Here is a 24947-nt window from a genome sequence, read left to right as displayed (position 1 = left end):
CGTCTCATCCGGGTTCTGGTGGTTTGTTGAGAGCACTTGGTGTCACTGGGTTTGTGAAAGCATACCCCTGATTCCTGCTTCCACCTTCACAGGGAGTCTCCCTGCTCTTTGTGTAAGGACACCAGTCACAGTGGAGCCAGGCGCACCCTACTCCCGTGTGACCTCATTGTAGCTAACTACGTTTGCAACAACCTTGTCTCCAAATAAGGCCACATTCTGAGTTACTGAGGGTCAGGACTTCAACCATATGAATTTTCAGGAGGACACAGTTCAGCCTACAACAGGTTCTCCTTTTGCCTGACGTTGTTAGGTTTTTTAAAAAATAGCCCCTTCTAATGTGAACATAAACTTACTCTCCTTTGTGTTAAGGCCTAGGGACAAAAACATAAAATTGAAACTGGCTTGTAGTAAACGTGCAGTAAAACTCAGATAATAAGGTCTTTGTTCAGGTGCCATGAGTTACCTCCACCTTATAAGAAAACACAAGTGCTCATTGTTGGGCATTAGCCTATTGGACACTTGCTGCCAAGTGGATATTATTAGCCTGAGACCAGTGGGACCCAAGTGTATGCTATGGGAGGCAGGTTAGAGAGAGGAGAAACAAGATGTGGGGGTGGGTGAGGATGGAAGGAGAAAGGGGGGGGGGAGAGCAAGAAAGAGAATGAGAGAAGGAGAGGAAAAGGGTGGAGAGGAGAGAGCGTGAATGAGAGTGCACACACAACCAAATCCAAACCCAGACTTCCTGGCATGTAATTAGCGTTTGCAGAAGGTGCTGAGCTGGCAGCCTGGGAGGCTGTGGTACCACAGTGTGTGGCTGCTGGCCCTCTGTGGCCACATAGCCAGTGTGTGGCTGCTGGCCCTCTCTGGCCACATGGCCAGTATTTAGACAGTGGCTTCCAGCCTACCAGGTCATCCTGCCTTTCTATCCGGTGGCTCCCCAAGCTGAGGACCTATTGTCAATTAAAATAAACAGTGTTGAAGTGTCACTAATTCCTCCTGCATGTGCATTCCCCTGCTCAGAATCCATATTGCACTGCAGGTCGTGTTAACAGGTTTATGGAGGCTCAGATTCAGCTGGTGGACGCCCACCTGTAGGCTCACAAGCTGGCGGTTGTTCTGGTGAGCCAGTGTATGTGCAGCATAGGTTATTAAATATTTTGAAGTTCACCCCTAGTTTAACACAATATTTTTTTTCACTCAATTATTATTTCAGCTCTGTGATGTGTGTGTGCATGTGCGTGTGTGTGTGTGTGTGTGTGACAGACATATCTGGCCAGTTCAGTGCATCAAATATTGGCGTTGAAGGAAGCTTCTCTGTTTTCTGGGCCAGCACCCCTTGTGCTGTAGCTTTTCTCCCCCTGCCACACCCCAGCTGCTTGTTTCCCTGTCTGTACAAGAACCTCCAGATCAGCAAGGTGCTTCCTCCAGGTATAGATGTCCAAGGACAACTCAGGGTGAACTGGGTTGTTTTCACTTAGGGCCTGTTTAGATTGTCTGTGTTTTACTCCTCCCTTTATTGTTACTTTGTTTCCCCTTTGAATGTTGTTCCCTAGGGACTCTACTTTCATTGCCTTATGCCACTTCTCACTTGTTGCCTTCAAAGAGGTGGTGTTGTCAGGGGAGGGTACAGTATTGTTGGCTCAGCTGCTCATATGAAGGTACCCAAAGAAGTACCTTCTGCCACTCTGAAGCCACACCAAATCCTGGGTCACCCCAAGTGGTCAACTTCTTGCAACATTTCTAAAAACCTTCACTTGCTCTGTTGTCTGAATAAAGTTCAGGCTTATTAGCTTGAATTACATGCCATCCAGAATGTATCTTGGTCTGGCCAAAAAGCCCGTGAGAGCTTCTCAGGCATGGAAAGCCAAGACACTGTGACAAAACAAACAAACAAACAAACAAAAACAAAACAATGACCTAAATGAAAGATCTCTGTGAGTGAGATCCCAGCGGAAAGGACAGGCCATCAAAGAAGGAGGTACCTTTCTCTGAAGGGAGGAGAGAACTTCCACTTTGACTATGGCCTTGTCTAAATAAGATTAGAGTTTGTGAACTCAAGAGGCTTCCATAGCCTTGGCAGCTCATGACGAGAACCTTGGGTGATTACTGACGCCATAAATAAGAATGTCAATTGTTAAATCAACAACGGGAGTCACTGTGCACCTACTCCACATGTAGGATCTCTGTCCTTAATGTGTTGTACTATGAGAATTAATGGTAAAAATAGTCTTCAAACAGTACTCTATACTTTGTGTGTCTGTGTGGGTGCAGTCTGTTGAAATCTTTACTTAGTATATACCAAGTTAATCTTCTGTATATAAAAATAATTGAAAATGAATCTTGATGAAGAATGGGATGGGAGAGGGAATGGGAGATGGGATGGTTTGCGGGTGGGAGGGTGGTCATGGGGGAAAACCACTATAATCCAAAAGTTATGCTTATGAAATTTATATTTATTAAATAAAAGTTTTCTTAAAAAAGAAAAGAATGTATCTTGGGTCAGGGTTTTCTATAATTTGCTGGAAGACTTGGTCTGCCAGATGCTAGCAGTGTTGGCTTCGACCACCATTCCAGCCTCTCGGGATTCAGGCACTGAGTAGATTGGGCAGCACTCACAGCTTCCCCACCTGATGATGGGAAGGTAGTTTCCACGCAGAGGTTTTGTGAAGTCCTGTGGTAACTGTGAGTTTCCTCTGGCAGCTGAGCAAATGACGTGCAGTGGGAATGGGTTTTTCCTCTCATGGTTCTGAAGTCCAGCATCAAATCAGGGGTTGCAGGGTTGCACTCTGATCTTCTGCTCCAGCCTCCCTTGGCTGGCACTATGCCGCCCAGTCTCTGCCTCTGTGGTCACATGCCCGCCTCTGTCCAGGTGGCCTCTGCTGCCCCCTCTGATCAGGACGGTGTGAGTGCATGCAGGGCCTGCCCATCTAGCCCTGTGCAAGATCCTCCATCACAGCTGCAAACAGTTTCCAATGCAGTGGTTCCCCCAGGGCCAGGGGGTACATTCCAGGCCTCCAGAGGTTCCCCCAGGGCCGTGGGGTACATTCCAGGCCTCCAGAGGTTCCCCCATAGCCGTGGGGTACATTCCAGGCCTCCAGAGGTTCCCCCATGGCCGTGGGGTACATTCCAGGCCTCCAGAGGTTCCCCCAGGGCCGTGGGGTACATTCCAGGCCTCCAGAGGTTCCCCCAGGGCCGTGGGGTACATTCCAGGCCTCCAGTGGTTCCCCCATGGCCGTGGGGTACATTCCAGGCCTCCAGAGGTTCCCCCATAGCCGTGGGGTACATTCCAGGCCTCCAGAGGTTCCCCCATGGCCGTGGGGTACATTCCAGGCCTCCAGAGGTTCCCCCATGGCCGTGGGGTACATTCCAGGCCTCCAAAGGTTCCCCCATGGCCGTGGGGTACATTCCAGGCCTCCAGAGGTTCCCCCAGGGCCGTGGGGTACATTCCAGGCCTCCAGAGGTTCCCCCAGGGCCGTGGGGTACATTCCAGGCCTCCAGAGGTTCCCCCAGGGCCGTGGGGTACATTCCAGGCCTCCAGAGGTTCCCCCAGGGCCGTGGGGTACATTCCAGGCCTCCAGAGGTTCCCCCAGGGCCGTGGGGTACATTCCAGGCCTCCAGAGGTTCCCCCAGGGCCGTGGGGTACATTCCAGGCCTCCAGTGGTTCCCCCATGGCCGTGGGGTACATTCCAGGCCTCCAGAGGTTCCCCCATAGCCGTGGGGTACATTCCAGGCCTCCAGAGGTTCCCCCAGGGCCGTGGGGTACATTCCAGGCCTCCAGAGGTTCCCCCACGGCCGTGGGGTACATTCCAGGCCTCCAGAGGTGCTGTGACTTGGACCTATAGGGTTTAAAAGTACAGGTACATACCTGTGATAACAATGTTTGGCTTACAAATAAGGAAATGTAAGAGGTTGACAATGATAATTAATAATAGACTAGAACAGTTATAATGAAAGCTAATACAAATTATAGGGATTAGCTCTCTCAAAATGTCTTACTGTACTGTAGATCTTAGCAACCTCATTATGTGACGGTTTTCTTTGTTTATCAACGTAAGATTGTTCATCTTTTCACTTAAAGGAAGCACCTGCAAATTCCCAGCATCACAACACTTGTGCTTTACCATTATTAAGTAACATAAAGGTGACATGAACATAAGCACTGTAGTGCAGTTACAGTCTGTGTGATAATCAGGAAGGCTACTGAGTGGGTAGCGAGTGGGCAGCTTATTCAGTGTGGATGTATCGGCAAAGGGATGGTTCATGTTCCTGGCTCAGAACACTGTACAGTTGAAACTTTATGAATTGTTTATTTCTGGAATTTTCCATGTAATCTTTTTTTGGGTAGAGTTAACTGTGTGTAACTGAGACAAAGGGAGGCAAAGCTGTGGGTAAGGCAGAATCACTGTACAAGGTCACAGCCACAGATTCCAGGGACAAGGATGTGGCCATATCGCTGGGGTCATTATTTAGCCTGAGGGAGGGAGAATGAGAGACAAGCAAGCTCCCATCTGCTGGTTCATTCCCCAGATGCTTATAATGGCCAGCACTGTGTTGGGCCAGATCTGGAAGCCTGGAACAAAGTTCAGGTCTCCCATGTGTGTGGACCAGATTAAGTTTCTCGAGCCATACACTGCTGCAGCTCGGCGTCTGCATTAGGAGGAAATTGGTGTCAGCAGCTGGAGCTAAGGATCTAACCTAGGCACTCCGATGTGAGATGGAGATGTCTTAGCCAACAGCTTCAATGCTAGGTTAGATGCCTGCCTGGCTTCCTTCTTTAACTGCACAGTTGTTTGGTTTATATTTATGAACATCTTCTGCTTCTCTAGCATCATGTCTTATTAAACCAAGTGTCTTTGTTGAACTTTTGACAGTGTGAGATGGTAGGAGTCTTTGGGATCAGGCTCTCTTTGCTGAAGCTCTGGCTTCCCAGTTAATAGTTGTGTAACTTAGGTAAGTTGCTTAATTGCTTCTGCCCAAATTTCATTGTCTATGAGATGAGGACAATTAAATGTGATTATTTAGAGTTGTGAGACTTACATGAATTTATCAACTAAACAGCTAGGAATGTAGCCTATTGCTATTAAAGTCCAGAAATGGTAGCTGAAAGCTGTATATGGCAAAGGGGCAATTAAAAGTGAATGATGCAACTGAGGAACTATATTTTAAAAGGGGAACCAATGCAAAATATGATCATGTTAGGCATGATTTTCTGCCTTTTTTCTGCTAAAAAAGAGTTATTTATTTGAAAGGCAGAACGATAGAGAAGGAGACACACACACCCACACACAGAGAGGGAGAGAGAGAAAGAGAGGGAGGGAGGGAGGGAGAGAGAGAGGGAGAAAGGGAATCTTCCATTTGCTTGATTCACTGCTTCAGATGCGGGCAACACCTAGGGCTGGGTCAGGCCAAAACCAAGAGCCAGGAACTCCATCCAGGTCTCACACGTGGGTGGCAGAACCCAAGTACTTGGACTATCATCTGCTCCTTCTAGGAGCGTTCACAAGGATCTGGATTGGAGGCACAAGGTAGTCAGAACTCGAACCAGGCATTCCCAGTACCGTATGTGGGCATCCCACATGTGACTTAATGTGCTGTGCCACAGTGCCTACCCATAGTTTTCTGGATTTGTAAGGACTACAGTAACAATACCATACAGAAACACATTGATCTGTTAGTGTTGACTGGTTCGTTCAGTTTGGGTAATGTTTTTCTGTATGCTAACATTGTAGTGAGTGTATTTGAGTATTTTATGGAGACAGTGTGACTTCACAGTGACACATGTGCAGATTGAAGCATTCTTTAAGTAACTTAACTTTTAAGTTAAGTTTATTTAACAAATAATTAAATTATTTGTTAATTATGGACAAATTTAAAACTTAAGTGGATGACTGCAGAATTAAGTACATGGAGAAACTAGTGCTATGATCACAGCAGTGGAAAGGAGAGACTGCAGATTTTGTGGTGGATGGCATTTGCAGTTACTGTGCTAGAACGAAACAAAAAGCAATGTGATAGTAAAGAAAACAGAAGGGACAAAAAGGACATTTTCAACAAATCCATAATGGATTTGATTAGAAGTTTCCTCTCAGACATCGACAAAGATTTGATGCAGTTATATACCTGAAATCTGAATTTAATGTCCAAAACATTTTCTATTTTTAATAGAATATGAGCTTGTAACTTTGGCCATCTGTAAAGTAGCATGGATTCATGTACAGAGGAGGAAACCATTTTTAAATGGAGAGATAGCAAAATAAATTATTTCTGAATACAATCTTATTAGTAAATTATGAGAAAAGATAAAAATACATTTCACAAAAACTTCAAGGTATTTACATTACAAAATAATTGCCAATAGTCTTTCAGGCTTTCCTAATGATATTGAAGATCAATTGGTATGCAATTGGAAACACTTCAAGTATTTTTCTTTACTTTTGGGTAAGTTCCACCATATATGATTTCTGTCTAGCTGATGCTTTAGACACTTTATTCCAAAGGATGTGCAGGTTAATGAAGCAGCATTGTGGAGCCAGCATCCCGGTGCAGTGGGCAAAGCAGCACTGTGGAGCCAGCATCACGGTGCAGTGGGCAAAGCAGCATTGTGGAGCCAGCATCACGGTGCAGTGGGCAAAGCAGCATTGTGGAGCCAGCATCCCGGTGCAGTGGGCAAAGCAGCATTGTGGAGCCAGCATCACGGTGCAGTGGGCAAAGCAGCATTGTGGAGCCAGCATCCCGGTGCAGTGGGCAAAGCAGCATTGTGGAGCCAGCATCCCGGTGCAGTGGGCAAAGCAGCATTGTGGAGCCAGCATCCCGGTGCAGTGGGCAAAGCAGCATTGTGGAGCCAGCATCACGGTGCAGTGGGCAAAGCAGCATTGTGGAGCCAGCATCACGGTGCAGTGGGCAAAGCAGCATTGTGGAGCCAGCATCCCGGTGCAGTGGGCAAAGCAGCATTGTGGAGCCAGCATCACGGTGCAGTGGGCAAAGCAGCATTGTGGAGCCAGCATCCCGGTGCAGTGGGCAAAGCAGCATTGTGGAGCCAGCATCCCGGTGCAGTGGGCAAAGCAGCATTGTGGAGCCAGCATCCCGGTGCAGTGGGCAAAGCAGCATTGTGGAGCCAGCATCACGGTGCAGTGGGCAAAGCAGCATTGTGGAGCCAGCATCACGGTGCAGTGGGCAAAGCAGCATTGTGGAGCCAGCATCACGGTGCAGTGGGCAAAGCAGCATTGTGGAGCCAGCATCACGGTGCAGTGGGCAAAGCAGCATTGTGGAGCCAGCATCACGGTGCAGTGGGCAAAGCAGCATTGTGGAGCCAGCATCACGGTGCAGTGGGCAAAGCAGCATTGTGGAGCCAGCATCACGGTGCAGTGGGCAAAGCAGCATTGTGGAGCCAGCATCCCGGTGCAGTGGGCAAAGCAGCATTGTGGAGCCAGCATCACGGTGCAGTGGGCAAAGCAGCATTGTGGAGCCAGCATCACGGTGCAGTGGGCAAAGCAGCATTGTGGAGCCAGCATCCCGGTGCAGTGGGCAAAGCAGCATTGTGGAGCCAGCATCACGGTGCAGTGGGCAAAGCAGCATTGTGGAGCCAGCATCCCGGTGCAGTGGGCAAAGCAGCATTGTGGAGCCAGCATCCCGGTGCAGTGGGCAAAGCAGCATTGTGGAGCCAGCATCCCGGTGCTGTGGGCAAAGCAGCATTGTGGAGCCAGCATCACGGTGCAGTGGGCAAAGCAGCATTGTGGAGCCAGCATCCCGGTGCAGTGGGCAAAGCAGCATTGTGGAGCCAGCATCACGGTGCAGTGGGCAAAGCAGCATTGTGGAGCCAGCATCCCGGTGCAGTGGGCAAAGCAGCATTGTGGAGCCAGCATCACGGTGCAGTGGGCAAAGCAGCATTGTGGAGCCAGCATCCCGGTGCAGTGGGCAAAGCAGCATTGTGGAGCCAGCATCACGGTGCAGTGGGCAAAGCAGCATTGTGGAGCCAGCATCACGGTGCAGTGGGCAAAGCAGCATTGTGGAGCCAGCATCACGGTGCAGTGGGCAAAGCAGCATTGTGGAGCCAGCATCACGGTGCAGTGGGCAAAGCAGCATTGTGGAGCCAGCATCACGGTGCACTGGGCTAAGCTGCTGTCTGGAGTTCAAATCCTGACTGTTCCGTGTCTGACCCAGCTTCTTGCTGACGCACCTTGGAGGGTATCAGTTGATGGAACAACTACTTAGGGTCCTGCCCAATCTTGTCAGACACCTGCATGGACTTTCTGGCACCACTTCAGCCTAACCCAGTCGTGGCCATTTTGACCAATTGCTGAGTGAACCAATGAATAGAAAACTTTCTCTCTTTCTCAAAAAAAAAAAAATATATATATATATGTATATATACATATATATATATAGTGTATATTTGTAGCCACCTTAGTACCTAATTAGCAGCATAGATATTTTTGAATGTTTTATGCATTTTAAAGAATTTTAAAAAATTAATTTGTTTTATGACAGTTCTTCAACAATGTTAGGTCAAGTGTCTGCAGTTACTGGAAATTAAAACACAGTGCTGGTGCTTCTCTCATTGCTTCCATTGTATTCTGAAGCAGCCTCCATGAGAGGTATCACTGAAACAGTGAGAGTGGTTCTGTCTCCATGTGCACACCGTGGCGTCTTTGACAGGTTAGAGACTTGTTGAAGGAAAGGACAGACAGGCGAGGCGAGGGTCTTGTGCTCCTGGCCAGCCTGTAATGTTTGCTCTGACATATCATCTTCAGTTATTTCTTGAAACCTAAGGAACAGTTGCAAAATATTCAGTACTAAAAAGCAAGCATGGCAGTGTGGTTCACTTTCTCTCACTGAGATCATACTGCTTTTGACTGAGCTAAATTTGGAGCTCTGAAGAAAGGGAAAAAAGGCTAATTTGTGACTTAACTAGTCAAATCTTGGAATTTATGTTGAAATTGAAAATTTCTTAATACAGGTCACTAATAACTGCTTTTATACGTAGTTCTAACATGAAGCAATCTCCAAAAGATTTTGACTGTAACTACCATTATATAAGTTGGCTACACAAACTAGCTGGAATTTAAAGAACATTTTGTTGATGTTGGTAAATTTAGAGTTGCTTTCTCATTTATGCAAACACTCCCTTGAATTTTATGTTAATGCTAACGACACAAGGGCTACTTAGTTCTTTTAACTTCAACTGATGTGGATTTGAAACATATGCTTTTGCTTCAAAATCAAACCAGTTCTTATAAACAGAAGTGAACCAAGTTTGTCAATCTATATGCAAAGATTAAAGAAAAATGATGTTGGCCGGCGCCGCGGCTCACTAGGCTAATCCTCCGCCTGCAGCGCCGGCACACTGGGTTCTAGTCCCGGTCGGGGCACCGATCCTGTCCCGGTTGCCCCTCTTCCAGGCCAGCTCTCTGCTGTGGCCAGGGAGTGCAGTGGAGGATGGCCCAAGTGCTTGGGCCCTGCTACCCACGTGGGAGACCAGGAGAAGCATCTGGCTCCTGCCATCGGATCAGCGCGGTGGGCTGGCCGCCACGCGCCAACCGCGGCGGCCATTGGAGGGTGAACCAACGGCAAAGGAAGACCTTTCTCTCTGTCTCTCTCTCTCTCACTGTCCACTCTGCCTGTCAAAAAAAAAAAAAAAAAAAAAGAAAGAAAGAAAAATGATGTTTTTGGGGACTCAATTCAGCTACTGGAAAACTTTTTAAGTATTTTTTATACAACTTGGATGTGTGAATCTGCACTTCAATTGTCAGTCCTATAAAATCTAAATATAAGTAAAATGTTTCTGCTGAAAATTTAACTTGAATTGAGATGTGCTCCAAGTGTTTAATACTGGGATTTGAAGACTTTAATGCAAATGAGAATGTAAAATTTCTCAATTTTTAAATTAACATGTTCTGGTTATTTTGGGGTTACATCAACTTTTTCTTTTTACCTTTATACTTCTGGCTAATAGAAAATTTAAGGATTACACATATGGTTCAAATTATATTTTTGTTGGCTACCACAGGCCAAAAACATTGTGAATATACAGTGAATTGATGTTAGCATTAATGTTATTGCAAAGGTGATGATGATGATATACTGTTTCCCGGGCCTCCAGCCTTACTTTAGATTCCTTAAGGGCTGGAAAGGCATCTTGTCCTCAGTTTTATTTACCACACCACATTGCCTAGTGCTTTAGTTATTAAGACATGTTTATTAGTTGAGTGATTGCCTCAGAATCTGCTTTTAACGTCCCAAGAATTGAACTACATTTTTTTTAAACCTCAGAGTAAAAATACAGAAATCACTTTAAGCGAGCCCACCTCTCTCCCACACACTCAGTCACTTGCTCATGTATACATGCACATCCAGTTGCAACTGAAGGAGGGATTAATTTAAGCAGTAATTTTTAATGGTAGCTTATTACAGGGGTAGTTGATGATAATTAAGCTTAAAAATTATTTTACCCTAAATTTTATTTAAGTTCTTATATAAATTTACTAGTTGATTAAAAAGTTTTAAAAGAAACTGCTATAGCATCTTGCTTTTGTAGAAACATTTCTATTTTGATTGAGGGAGGAAATAGTGTAGAATAGTGTTATAGCTACAGTTATATAAATAAGTTCCATATCTGGCCAAATTCTCTAATTAGCTCTATGACCTTGAACAAGGGATTTAAACTTTCTAAACTTGAATTTTCTAACCTGAAAACGTGAGGATAATGTCAGCTGTATCACCAGGATATTGTGAAATATAAATGGGAAAAATGTCTTAGAGTCCTTAGTAACCTTAAGGACTTACAAGAATGTAAGGTGAACCACATTATAATGTAAGATGGAGTTACTCATGTCTGTAAAAAGATGATAGCTTACCTGCGCTGCCCAAATCTATGAATTATATCAGATACCTCCAAAAGTGTAAATACTGGAGAGACAATAGCTGTAAAACAGAAGCAGTTGTGAGACACATAAGTGGTTATAAGATCTGACCACGAGGTGTCTGTGGTCAGGTTAGACTGAACCAGAAACACCTGCTTTTTCCTCTTCAGTCCTAAAGTTTAGGCTCACCTCTAATTATGGCTGGACATTGTTCTCATCTGGAGGAACCCACCTCTCTGATAGAATTCTGGTCTTTTTCTTAGTGCGATCTTGAAGGTGTTTTCTACAGTCGCACTGAGTAAGGATTTGCAGAAGTTTGCCGTTGGGTGAGTGCTAAGCCCTCATTGCTGTTGCTGAAAGAAAGCAAAAAAACAAAATAAAAAGCAACAGAAGCACTACTCCTGCGAGGTTCACTCTGCGACTTGGTGTCTCACCAAGGCTTAGTTTATGTTATCTGCTGTGTTTGTGTTGGAGCTGAGCTATCTGGAAACTCACATGGACCACGCAGCCAGTCAGGCCATGGAAAAGCTCAAATGCATGAGGTGTATATTTCACATGTGTGCTCTGTCCCCACATGGGTTGGACACCTTCTCTCGGTGACAGAACCCTGATATCAGGGTGCTTCAGAAAATTCATGGAAAGTGACAGTCAAAGGTAAGCTTATGTTGGTGCAAACAAAGTTGGAGTCCATACAGTTTTTTCATAATACACCCTTTCTGTGAGCTTTTTGAACACTCTTCAGTATAGCATGATGGAGATATACCAGCCTGTAACGTGGAGTTCTGCCCTTTGAGCCTATACCCAGCTGCCGCACCACAGTGGAATGACTGTCTTTGTCCTCGCTGGGAGCTTTGCTGCATGCCGTGGCTTAGCTGCTGTGCAGTGCTTCCTCTGCCCGGGACTCTCAGTACTGGTTAGCCTTATTAGTTACTAGTTGTATGGCCTGCAGCTTTCTAGGGGGGTGCTTCAGAACTTCTGCATTTATATACATGTGATTGAATTTCATCTGGCTGTGTTTTTTAGTTACTCCTTTAGTTACTCAAAACTTGTCTCTTTTGTGATGCGCAATGTTTTCTCAATGGCAGGGACTTCCTAGCTGGAGAGCAGATCTGAAATGCACCCAGAAGCTGACAAGTGATGTTTGTTAGGATATGTACATGTTTTCAAGAACAGTCCTAACTATATTATGCTAATTAATTTGTATTTTTTTATTTTTTATTTCATAAATGTGAATTTACAAAGTGCAACTTTTGTATTGTTGTGCCCCCCCCCAACCTTCCTCCCTCCCGCGGCCCTCCCCTCTCCCATCCCGCCCTTTATCGAGTTTCATTTTCAATTACCTTCATATACTGAAGATCAACTTATGCTAATTAATTTGATCCCTGGAATGAATTGGATTAAAAAGAGGTAGGTGATTTATAGATAAATTGTGACTGTAACTGACAGTGACATTTTAGCAGCAATCTGTTGGATGTGTGGTAAAATGGGGAGAGGTATAGTCATCAATATTTGTGTATTCTTATTCTTACAGCCTCTTTTTTAAGTTACACTCCAGTTTTGGTGTTTTTTTTTTTTGTTGTTGTTGTTTTTTTAGGATTTATTTTATTTATTTGAAAGAGTTACAGAGGGAGGTGGAGACAGGAGAGAGTGGTCTTCCATCTGCTGGTTCACTCCCCAGATGGCCTCAACAACCAGGACTGAGCCATACCAGAGCCAGGAGGTTCTTCCAGGTCTCTCACGTGGGTGCAGGGACCAAGCACTTGGGCCAGACTGCTCCTTTCCCAGGGCATAGCAGGCAGCTGGATCGGAAGTGGAGCAGCGAGAACTCCAACTGGTGCCCATATAGAGTGCCAGCCCCAGCCTTGCATTTTTCTTTTCATCTATTTGAAAGGCGAGGTGGTGGGAGGAGGTAGAGAGAAAGGGAGGGAGGAGAGAAGAGGGATCTATCTTCCATCTGCTGGTTTACTCCAGGCTGAAAGCAGGATCCAGTAACTCCATCTGGGTCTCCTCCATGGGCCGCAGGGGCCCAAGCACTGGAGCCATCACCTGCTGTCTCCGTGGATGCGTTAGCTGGATCCGAATTGGAGGTGCTGGGACTCAAATACTCTAATGTGGCATGTGGACTTCCCAAGTGGTAGCTTAACCTACACCACAACACCTGCCCCCTTATGGCCTTTTAAACGCTATGAACAAAAGGACATTTGTTTTGTCTTCTGCTGTAGCTAGGACATAATCATAAACACAAATGCAGAAGGAAATGTTAATAAATCAGGTAAATACTAAGATTTCATAACTCCTCTTTTCAGTACAGTTTTTTTCTTTCAAATTTAAAGTTTTTCATTAAGCATGGCCTTGAGAACTAGACAAAGTACAGCTCTGTTTTAGAGTACCTGCAAAAAAATCATTTCCTCTCTAAATCACTGGAGTGATTAGAACTACGTAATCATGTGCTTTGCAGAGAAACAGCCTTTAATTGTATGGACTGTCACTTTGAGAGATAGTGAGAAAGGGCAAAGGGAAGGGAGAGGAACTCTTTAAAATTTCTTTTTCATTTTTATATAGTTTAGTTGTCGATTGCAAATGCATTATTATTTAAGCATGAAGTTTACTGGTAACTTGTTATTAGCTTCCTTACAGATCTGTACAAGTCTTTATCAATGTATTTGGATCCCTGAAGTATAAAAACTTGCAGATAGTATGTTGTTCCACACTTGAAAGACTTTATTCACACCAGCATTGAGCTGGCCAGTTAGGCAGCCCTTTAAAAGGATTTTGACAGGGATATGCTTCTTGTGTTCCCCCGTTTCCCCCCATCCTTGATTTCGTGCTCACGTGTGCTGATTTATTTCCCCAGGGCGCCGTGCCATCCAGCGTAGAAGAGGCCAGTGCGGCAGTGGTGCATGCCCCTCTTTCATCCCCAAAGCCTTGCCACCCTCCGCCCGTGACTCGTGTGTCTGCTGCTGCTCCCTGATAGCAGGGCGTTTTGATTAGCTGCACAGTTTACCTGCTTATTATTCCCATCCTGTCCACGTGCGGGGGTGCTGATGCATGCGAAATCTGGAGGTCCTGGCCAGTGTGGAGCATAATCCTATCTAGACCAGGAAATGCCTGGCTGCCCAGATATTTCTCCGAGCAGTAGGGCAGGGACGGTATCTTTTACTTCCTTCCTGTCCTTCTCCATTCCAAAACACCTCTGGCCCAAGTTGGTGTTAGATAGTCACTAATCCATCTCACTTTCCATTGTTCGTAAAATCTAGAGAAACTGAATTTTATGTTAAAATATCTTTAGGTCCATCACTGTGTAGTGATTTATCCTATTGAAGTGATTGCCGAAAAAAGTTAAAATGTAATTTGTAAAATTAAAAGCGTGTAAATTTTTGCTTGTCCTAACTATTAAACCTTGGGCAGGTTAGAATTTTTTTGTTTGTTTGTTTGTTTGTTTTTTGACAGGCAGAGTAGATAGTGAGAGAGAGAAACAGAGAGAAAGGTCTTCCTTTTTGCCGTTGGTTCACCCTCCAATGGCCGCTGTGGCCAGCACATCGTGCTGATCCGAAGCCAGGAGCCAGGTGCTTCTCCTGGTCTCCCATGGGGTGCAGGACCCAAGGACTTGGGCCATCCTCCACTGCCTTTCCGGGCCGTAGCAGAGAGCTGGCCTGGAAGAGGGGCAACCGGGATAGAATCCGGCGCCCCGACCGGGACTAGAACCCGGTGTGCCGCCCGCTGCAAGGCGGAGGATTAGCCTGTTAAGCCACGGCACCGGCCACCTTGGGCAGGTTGGTACCAATTTGCCTCAGTTTCCCAAGTAGAGATCATAATAGTACCAACTGTGTAGGATTATCCTGAAGATTCAAAAAGCAAATGAATGTAGAAGACTTAGAACATGCCTGGCACATATGTACTGAGTGCTATGGATTATTGCTGTGACTGTTGGGTCACAGTAGGATTATGTTTTCCCTCTGAAGAATCAGAAGTATGGCATATGAATGGCAAGAGTGCGAGAGGGGACTAGACACAAACAGATGCAAACTAAAAGATTGGCTTATTGTTAAAAAGGAAGAAAGCCTGTGGGGTGCTGTGTGGTATCCCATGGGTGTATTTTATTCCTATGGAGATGAGCAGGCAGATGTGTCTGTGTGATGAGCCTCCCAGCACACAGATCACTGTCTGTGCCTGTGGATTTGTTTTGAAACTTTTCAAACTTCAGGGGTTGTGTGGGTGTGGGTGTGTGTTGTGTGTGTGAGAGAGTATGTGTGTATGCATGTATGTGGTCATTTAATTAAAAATTATCTTTCTATACTTTCTTTACTGCTTTTTACCTTTTACTGCTTTTTTTTTTTTTTTGGATTTTTTTTTTTTTAACAGAGTGGACAGTAGAGGGAGACAGAGAGAAAGGTCTTCCTTTTTGCCGTTGGTTCACCCTCCAATGGCCGCCGTGGTAGGCACGCTGCAGCCGGCGCACCGCGCTGTTCCGATGGCAGGAGCCAGGTGCTTCTCCTGGTCTCCCGTGGGGTGCAGGGCCCAAGCACTTGGGCCATCCTCCACTGCACTCCCTGGCCACAGCAGAGAGCTGGCCTGGAAGAGGGGCAACCGGGACAGGATCGGTGCCCCGACCGGGACTAGAACCTGGTGTGCCAGCGCCGCAAGGCGGAGGATTAGCCTGTTAAGCCACAGCGCCGGCCTGGATTTTGTTTTCTTGAAAGTCAGAGTTACAGAGAGGCAGAGGCAGAGAAGAGGTCTTCGATCCACTGGTTTACTCCCCAGATGGCCGCAATGGCTGGAGCTGCGCTGAACAGAAGCCCGGAGCTTCTGAGTCTCCCACGTAGGTGCAGGAGCCCAAGGACTTGGGCCATCTTCTACTGCTTTCCCAGGCCATTGAGAGAGCTGGATCGAAGTGGAATAGCTGGGACTCAAACTGGTACCCGTGTGGGATGCTGGCACTGCAAGCTGCGGCTTTACCTTTGAGTGACTCATGGGAAATGAACATTTCTAAGTTTTGTACATGTTCTAGATACTTAGAAGATCAAAACCAATTGGCAAAACACAGCTTACTAGAAAAATGGGTGAAGAGTCCACAAGGTTGGGCCGATGTGTGGCATTGTGGTTAAGCCACTGCCCACAACTCAGGCATCCATCCCAAATGGGTGCTAGTTTGAGTCCCAGCTGCTCCACTTCCAATCCAGCTCCCTGCTAATGTGCCTGGAAAAGCAGCAGAAGATGGCCCAGGTGCCTGGGCCTTGCACCCATGTGGGAGACTGGAGAAGCTCCTGGCCTCTGACTTTGGCCTGGTCCAGCCCTGGACATTGCAGCCATTGCAGCCATTTGGGGAGTGAACCAAGGGATGAAGGATGTCTCTCTCTCCCCCAACTCTTCTATAGCTCTGCCTTTCAAATAAATAAAAAGAAACCTTAAAAAATATGTAAAAGGTAAGAATAAATAATTCCCTGAAGGAATAAGTTTACAAAGACAAAAAACTCTTAAGTATTGATACTAGTCAAAAAATTTATATATACATTTTTTAACCTGTTAAATTGGGAAAATATTTTAAAATTGACCTTTTAGGTTATTTCTTGCCTCTGGTATTTTTATTTGTATTTTTTTTTACTGACTGTGGACACAGACTTCACTGCTACACCCTTTGCAACTGAGCGTGTTTGGGGGAGACAGTTCTGGGTCACGGTGGGCCAGTGAAGACTGGGAGTCTGGCCTCCTCCTGGAACACTGCCCTTCGCCCTCACTGGCCACCCTTCCCTGGGAGCTTCTGCACTTGGCTGCTCTCATTGCTTCAGGCCTGCTTGAGACTCCCAGCTCCCTAGAAGGGCAGGTCAGGTAAAGGTCATGGAAAGGGTAACTTAGCTGCTGGGCACGATCAGCTCTTTCTTATTCCAAGGTGGTTGACCTTTGTGGGGTCCTTCTCCTCCTCTTTACCTGGAGGTAAGTCAGAGAAAGGAGGAGTCACAGCAGCTTCCATGGAGAATGGAAGGGGAGGTGTTTACTTGTGCACGTTTTATATATCAGTTATGTCCTGGTTTCCTGGCTATCAGCGGGTTACTCATCCCTCAGCTGATGATTGACCCTGCTCTTGGACTTCACTCTGCTGATCCATTTGTGCATTTTGCTTGGTTCTCAATTGTACTTTTAGTCCGGTTTCTTTGGTTTAGGTGTTCAATATTTTTTTAGTGTGAAATTCTGAGGTCTGGAAGTCTGGAGGCCTGGTTTTTTTGTTTTGTTTTGGGGGTTGAGGGTGCTGGTTGGCTACTTCCTAGCTGCGTAACTGTACACTAACCATTTTAACTTTTTGAATCTCAATTTCCTGAAATGTAAAATGAGAGCTTTGGATTAATTAATCCCCATGGTTTCTTGAATCCTGAATTTGACAAAGATTTTACCTAGTGATTTGTATTCCAAATGAGCCAGGTGTAAATAATTTTCAGACCTAGTCTGTCTGTGGATTCATCTCACCACAATGGTTAAGTGATTGGAAGTTTTTGTTCTGATACAAAACAGCATCCTCTGTAATCATTGAGGTGTTTGTCTTTCTCTTGCTGGAGATACAGATTATCTTGATATTGTAGTTATGATTAGCTGGAAAGATGCCTTTTCTTAAGAGTAATTAGAATACCTGTAGTGAAAGAGCTTGAAAGGCAGTGCAAATGAGAGCTTTTGCTTCCTGTAGAAGGGTATTCTGGTGCCAGAAGTTGAGGTGATGTGGACAAAGAGATCCATTTTATTAGTAGCAGGGTTTCTTTAGCCCAGTAATACTTATCTTATCCTGTTCAAAGAAGCTGCCAAACAGTGCTTAAGCAGAAACATACAATACGATTTAGCATGCAGTTCAGAGGGGCCAGCTTCTCAAATTGCATGTAAGAAAGGTCCCTTTTTCATTTGTCCATCTGGGCTGTTAGTGCAGCCATGTTGGGAGAGAGAGAAGAGACACCCCTCTCATGGCTGCAGGGAGGTGTGGACAGGTGTTGGGTGGGTGGATGGTGGGGGAGAGATGTTCGTGGGGTCCGTCAGTGCCTTTTGCAGTCATCTCTACTGAGAGGAGGGGGCACCTTTCTGTGTTTCCCTCACCTTTTTGTAGATGTGAAATTTTCAGTCGTTTACAGTAGTCAACATAGGAATCTATTTCTGGAATTATGCTTCATTTTTTTTTTTTTCGTGATTCTGGGACATTTCTGAGTATTCCATGAAAAGTGAGAGGTTTCCCCTTCCTGAATAATGGGATAGGCATCAGGTATACCCAAACCTTCCCCTTTTGGACCCTGGACAGGGACTTGGCTGCTCAGCTCCACGCCTGACATCCGTCCACCACCACGCCAAGTCCACCCACAAACCACATTGCACCACCTCAGGGGCAGTGCACGTGTCCAGAACCAAGACCTGGGAAGTTTCAGGCACTGTATCCTTCCCCCTCTTTTGACTCTGGAGAGTTCTAAAATTACATGACTTTTCTGGTTTGGGTCACTTGATTAAAACTGGAAGCACTGTTTAATCCATAAAACACCCTGTAATGGAAAATGGCTACATCAAGTTGATTTGAAAATGAACCCTTTATGGTCTTTTATTATTTGTTAGGTTTTGACATGTTTGGGTAGCTCCCAGGTGGAAGAGGGTGAGGAAGGAGAGCATTTCCCTAATTCAGAATAATGGACAACTGGATTCCAGTCCTGGGATCAGCTAAAACCAGTGGTGTGTGTTAGGCGGACATTGTACCTCAGTTGTCCAAGATGCCAAGTTTCTGCTTACCTTCCTAGTCAGTTCTTATGAGAATAAGAAAATATTTCTGTGTTTTGAAAATGTTAAAGCTACAGCAATTGCTTTAAAAAGTGTGACATTAAATATGAAATAGATACCTTTAGTAGCCTTCTGTAAAATCAGATTTAAAAGCCTCACAGTCGGATACTCTCTCCAGTTAATATGCTTTCTGTAACAAGCCTGGAGTGTATAGCAGACTGATTGTGTTCATAGTGAACAGTATGTCACTATGAGTATGTCTGTGCCTTGATTCCAGAGGAGCCAAGTGTCAGGCGTTAATGGGAGTTGTGGGTTCTCAGTTGCTGTGACCTTTCAGTCATTCCTCTGATTGGAACAGTCTCTATCAGCCCGCGCTCCAGGGGGTGGAAACCACCATCCCTCTGGCTTGGGGGATGTCTGCTGCTTAGATACTGTGTCTCCCCTGAGTCCCCCAGGAGCCTGGGGAGAGGGGGAGGGGGAGGCAGGCGGGGTTCCCTGGGCCAGAGACCAGGAGCCCTCACTCGGCTCCTTTCCCACTCATTGTACAGCTCCGGCCCTATCACTCGCGAGGCCTGGCAAGGAAGTGAGGAGGAAGCAAGTGCCCCTGCTGGTTCAGAATGTTCCAGTGCGGTTGGAAAGTTTGAGAAGCGGCCTGGGTGAGAAGAACAAGACCTTATTGACAGGGTTCAGTTCTGGTCAGGTCTGTTTCACATCAGCTTTCTACATAATCACAGCTCTTCCCACTCCAGGGACCTCTAGCACAGTCACCTCTGCCTTTTTTTTTGTTTGTTTGTTTTTTAAACATTCTATGCAACTATGTGGTAGAACACAAAATATTTTAACCTTTTTATTCCAAGAGAATTAAAAACTGTGAAAAGTGTAGTGTTGTCTGCTTGAAAACAGAACAAGACCTTTAGTTTCCAGTACACTCACCTCCCGTCAGATTGCTGCTTTCATTGCCAACATGCTTCCAGCGCGCTGTTTTCTCATTGATTGGACTAATGATTGTTCTGGTTTTTCCGACGGCCGTGTCCTGGTCTAAATTGGCCAGCCTCGTTATCTGAGTCAGTTTGCTTGTGGGGCATGTAAAAAACATGCAGATTGTGAGAGTGGGATGGAAGGAACACGCAAACCCTTTCTCTTTCTCTCCACACGAGAGTCGGCAAGCCTGAATCTTTATGTCAACAAGTCAGAGAAAATCTGCTGGAGGTTTTAATGAACCACGAAATGTGTCCCTCGTACGCCTCCCCTTGTCAGTCTGCCTGGATTGATGGATGGCTTCTGCATCAATGTAGTAAACACTTGTGTGGCAGCCTTGTCACTTCAGGACCCTTCGCGGTGTCTCCAGTTCCAGCTTTGGATCATGTTAATAATGCTTGCTTCATTTTTCTTTTTTCCTAGGATAGCTAGTAGGAGCTTTTGAAGCTCAAAGGAATATTTAAAATTTGTCAAACTAAAGGAACTAAAGAAAACCCAAACATCCCACAACTACTTTTTTCTAAAAAAAAAAAAAAAAAAAAAGATTTATTTATTTATTTAATTTTAGAGGCAGAGTGGCAGGGAGAAACAGGGAGAGAGAATGCACATGAGTGCTTCTATTCACTGGTTCACTCCCCAAATGGCCAATATAGCTAGACCTGGGCCACACTGAAACTAAGAGCCAAGAACTCTATCGTGTTCTCCCCTGGGGGCACACAGAGCCCACGGAGTTGAGCCATCCACCACTTCCTTCCCCACTGCATTAGCAGGATGCTGGATCAGAGCAGAGTAGCTGGGACTGGAACCAGCACTCCTCCATGGGCTGCTGGCGTCACAAGTGGCAGCTTAACCCGTTGTGCCACGACACTGGCCCCAGATACCTTGCTCTTAAGTTGGGATTTAGCCACATGATTTAAAACTAAAACAAATGAAGTCCTTACTACTTTATAAACCATGGACATCTTCCCCTTCCTCAGAGTTCACATGCATAGGTGGTGATACTAGTACAGGTCTGCCCATGTCCCTTCCCTTCACTTAAAACCTTTAGGCCCTCAGTGACTTTGCAGAGTCCCTGGGTCAGTAGCTGACTCCTGCCAGTGCCCACAAGTCCAGCCCTCCCCTGCCACAACAATCACTTTCCCTCTGTGCCCCTGGTCTTCACTCCACCCTGGAGTGTTTCAGTAGTCAGGGTGCCCCAGCTCCCATCTCCTCTCCCCATAAATTCCACTTCTGTGAGTGCTCCCCTGGCCCCCAGGATGAGCAAGATTTCTGGTTTATCTTCCTGTAGCCTGAGGGCATTCTGCAGAGCACATGTATTTTACATATTTCACACAGCCAATAATTGGCAAAACATGAACCCACATCCACGTGATTCAGGAGCTCTGTGTTCTCCTGTTGCCTCACATTACTTCCCTGGATTTCAATTTCTTCTGTCTTCTGTGGGCCTCCAGTGGAATATACTGTCAGTGAAAATGCTCTGTGAACAGTGTAATGTCAAGCCATGTTTACCATCATTGTTGGTATTTATTTTGATTGCTTTGGTCCTTACTTTAATTTCATGTAGCTTTTCAAAATATTAAACCAAAGGGAGGCCAAGAGAGACAGAGTTTCCACCTGCTGGTTCACTTCCCAAATGCCCCCAGGAGCTAGGGCTGGGCTAGGCTAAAGCCCAAGAGCTAGGAACTCAGTCCAGGCCCCCAACATGGGTGGCAGGGACCCAGCTGTTTGAGCCATTACTTGCTGCCTCCCAGGGTGCACATTAGCAGTAGGCTGGAATCAGGAGTGGAGCTGGCACTGCACCCAGGCGGTTCCGCATGGGACGTGAGCATCGCAAACAGCATGTTAATCATTACACCAAATGCTTGCTCTTTATGTGGCCTTTTAAATGCTTTTCTCAAAAATCTCAGTCTAGGCCCCTTGTCTTTGCCAGTCATGAGGGATCTGACGTTGTCCAATTTTCCTTCTCTTCCCAGGATGGCTCGTACTTGGCTGAATTCCTGCTGGAGAAAGGCTACGAGGTGAGTGACTCACTCAGTGGGAGAGCATGGGGGGTGGGATGGCCCAGGTGCAGGGGCCCCGAGCTTCCTTCACTGGGTGCTGCTTTATGCATCCTCCATGGAAACTGCGATAACAGCTCAGAATGGGGAAGAGAGTGCCGCTGAGCTTGTGACCCTGTGGACTCACTGTGCCGTTTATCTGCTGGCGAGCACAGGGGGCTCCCCTGCTCCTGGAGCTCGGCTGCTTTGCACGCTCCCTGCATTCCCTGATAAAGCAGCAGCGTGTGCAAGCCCGCGCTGTAACATTATTAGAGTTAATTTATGATGTAATGTGTTACATAAAAAAGTCCCACTTGCAGTGAAGTCACTTAATTCGGAAATTGCACACAGCAATAAAAACCAAACTGATCTTTGGCAAGCTTGCCTGAAAAATTTACACCTGGAGGTTTTTGCTTTCTAATAAGCAGTCTTATATTTTATGGAGCTAAAACTTCTAGGTTTGCTGCTGCTGCTGTTGTATTTTTCTCCTCTTTTTCCTTCAACATCTTCTCTTTTCCTTGAAAGAAACAAGGATTCTGTTTATTAAACTAAATGTAGTTGGTCAGTGTGTACAGTTTACGTTTTTTTCCTTTTTAAAAAGATTTACTTATTTGAAAGTGGGAGTTGCACAGAGAGATCTTCCACTGGTTGACACCCCAAATGGCCACAATGGCTGGAGCCTATCAAATAAATAAACAAATCTTTAAAAAACAAAAAAAGAATTATGAGGGCAGATTTTATTTTGCTAGGAAGAGACAGTAGAGGGCTCACCTGGCAGATTATAGGTAATGGGAGGACACCAAGATTGACCAGAGAAGTTAGGTTTGGGAATGAGGTTGTAAACTGATAGATGGAAATATGTTTGACGATACAGTGGTCAGTACAGAGCCACACAGCATAAGACATGAGCCTTCCTCAGCACCAGGGAAGAGGTGAGCTGTTTACAGAAAGTGGGAATGAAAGGGTGTTTATCTGTAGTGTGTCCAGTTTTCATACGCTGCTGTCCCCAGTTGTAAGAGTCTGGTGTAATTGGAGAATGGACTATTAAGCTTTTAAAGGAGATCTGATGGTCACACGGGGTTTACGTTGTGCCTCAGTCAAAGTCAATGTTGGAGTGATTTTTCAAATTGGCAGCATTGGGAAATTGTGCGAGTTCTCAGCCACAGCACCTGGTTACTGGAGACCACAAGCAAAAGCATAGAGTTAGTAGATTGCTGCAGTAAGGTGAGACCTGCCGCTCAGGAGGCCACCATCAGCGATTTCTGATGAGGACAAACTTGGAACTCAGTAGGTTCTCGGACTCCTGTGTGCATCAGAAGCACCGTGAGGCCCTGAGAAAATGCAGGGTGGACCACAGGTGTGGTCTCTGATCCACTCCCAGCAGTTGTTGGTGCTGTTTGCCTGAGTACCACCAACAGAGAGCTCTGGAAGCTGGGCTCCAGGGAGAGTGAGTGACTGACTCAGTCCCACCGTGAAGCTAACAGGTGCCTGAAGATATTTTAAATTTGTGGGGCCTTGCTTCTCTAAGTCTCTCATCATTTGGAAGCTAGTCTTTGTATAAGGAATATCACTAAGCTCACAAACAACTGCAGACAACACAGTTTGGGGCAGCAAGATGCAAACCATGAATAAACGGACATGGTGAAGAGGAGACGTGATGCTGAGGCAGAGTTGTTTTCCTTGGAAAACAAGGACTAGCAGTGGCAGGGGAGCCTGGGCTGTGATGCCGGGGCAGCACTTACCATCTCTAGCAGCAACACCCACTGCAGGGAGCCCAGAGCCAGGGACGGGGGTCACGGTGCCACAGCATAGGCACAGTTCACTGTGCCCCTTTATTTCCTCTCTAGTCAGAAAAGCAAAGTGAAAGTAGAAAATGTTTTGCTAACCTTAAGGAAAAATTAATATTTGTGAATGACTTGAAAAGGAATAGCATATATTAACGGACTGATGAGTTATGGTTAATTATCTTGTGTGATTCCTGAAGCTAATGTGGCCACTGAAGTTTATGCATCTGATGTTCTGATCATTTAAAGTGAAGAAGTAGAGGATTACTTTATCCCCAGTCCAGTTTTCATTGTGCAGACCCTCTGTTTAAAGTTACATTGTTAAAAAATATTTATTTATTTATTTGAAAGGCAGAGTTACAGAGAGAGGGGCAGAGGCATTGAGAGAGAGAGAGAGAGAGCGCGAGAGAGCAATTGATCTTCCATTCTCTGGTTCACTCTTCAAATGGTTGCAATGGCCAGGACTGGGCCAGGCCAAAGCCTGGAGCCAGGAACTTCCTCTGGGTCTCCCACGTGGGTGGCAGGAGCCCAAGTACTTGGGTCATCTTCCACTGCTTTACCAGGTGCATAATCAGGGAGCTAGCAGGATTGAAAGTAAAGCAGCAAGGACATGAACTGGTTCCCATATGGGATGCTGGCACTGCAGGCTGCAGCTTAACCCACTGCAACACAATGCCAGCCCCAAAATTATGCTTTTTAATGTTGCTTGTTTTTTCAATTTTGCTCAAGATCAAACATTACAGAAAGCATAAAGAGAACATTCATTCATTCTTTATTTGGTACCCACAGATGCCATCTCACAATGGGAAAACCGGGAATAATAGATTTTTCTTGGAAATATCATCCTGTAAATACTTTATGTACTTAATTCCACACCTGCTAAACCTTAAAAGTCGTTTTCCTTTACACCCTTTTGACCAGCACAGAGCAAGTGAGTGGAACAGGTGGTACAGCTCACAATGGTGTGGGGCTCTGGGACTCAGTTGCTGGCTGGCCTCCTCCTTTTCTTTTTTTATTTTTATTTTAATTAATTTATGTATTTGAAAGGCAGAGAGACATAGAAACATATACCTCTTCTGGATCACTTTTCAAGTGTCCGTGTTAGTGCTCATCTGATCATTGGTGGCTGTGTGGCCCTGAACAAGCGACTCAACCCTTCTAAGACTCGGTTCTCTGGTGCGGAAACGGAGCTGAGGAGCAATGTGTCTCCCACGGTTTGTCCTGAGGGTTGGTTGCGATGTTCCGTGGAAAACACTTAGCCAGTGGACTGCCTGACATGGTGGCATCCGAGTGGCACAGAATCTGATGCTGACAAGTGGGAGCAGTAGTCCAACTAATTAGCATGACTGAAAGAGCCATACACATTCCTTCTTGGGATGGGGAAGATGGAAGGTCCACAGAAGTGGGGCTGATTGTGGAAGCACGTTCTAGTTTCAGGGCCATTGTGAGCAGGTAGGCAATAATGGAAAGCCAGAGAAATAAAAGGCAGAGTTGAACCCTTTCAAAACCGAGATTTATCTGGGAATGTATATGAACAATAGGTAGGGGCCAGTGCT

At 45.8% G+C, this 24947-nt stretch overlaps 1 protein-coding gene across 2 annotated transcripts in view; it reads left to right on the top strand.

Moving 5' to 3' along the window:
- The window catches only part of GMDS (GDP-mannose 4,6-dehydratase), a 632400-nt gene that overhangs the window by 109906 nt on the left and 497547 nt on the right, over positions 1 to 24947 (top strand). For both annotated transcript variants that reach the window (XM_062187315.1, XM_062187317.1), the window contains exon 2: positions 21545 to 21589. In XM_062187315.1, coding sequence (XP_062043299.1) covers positions 21545 to 21589 — 45 coding nt within the window. The remainder of the gene's footprint in view (positions 1 to 21544; positions 21590 to 24947) is intronic.

The sequence above is a fragment of the Lepus europaeus genome, chromosome 3 (genome assembly GCF_033115175.1).
Source record: "Lepus europaeus isolate LE1 chromosome 3, mLepTim1.pri, whole genome shotgun sequence".
Classification (NCBI taxonomy): Eukaryota; Metazoa; Chordata; class Mammalia; order Lagomorpha; family Leporidae; genus Lepus; species Lepus europaeus.
Note: the sequence above shows the minus strand (reverse complement) of the source record. Positions and strands in the feature narration are given on the sequence as shown.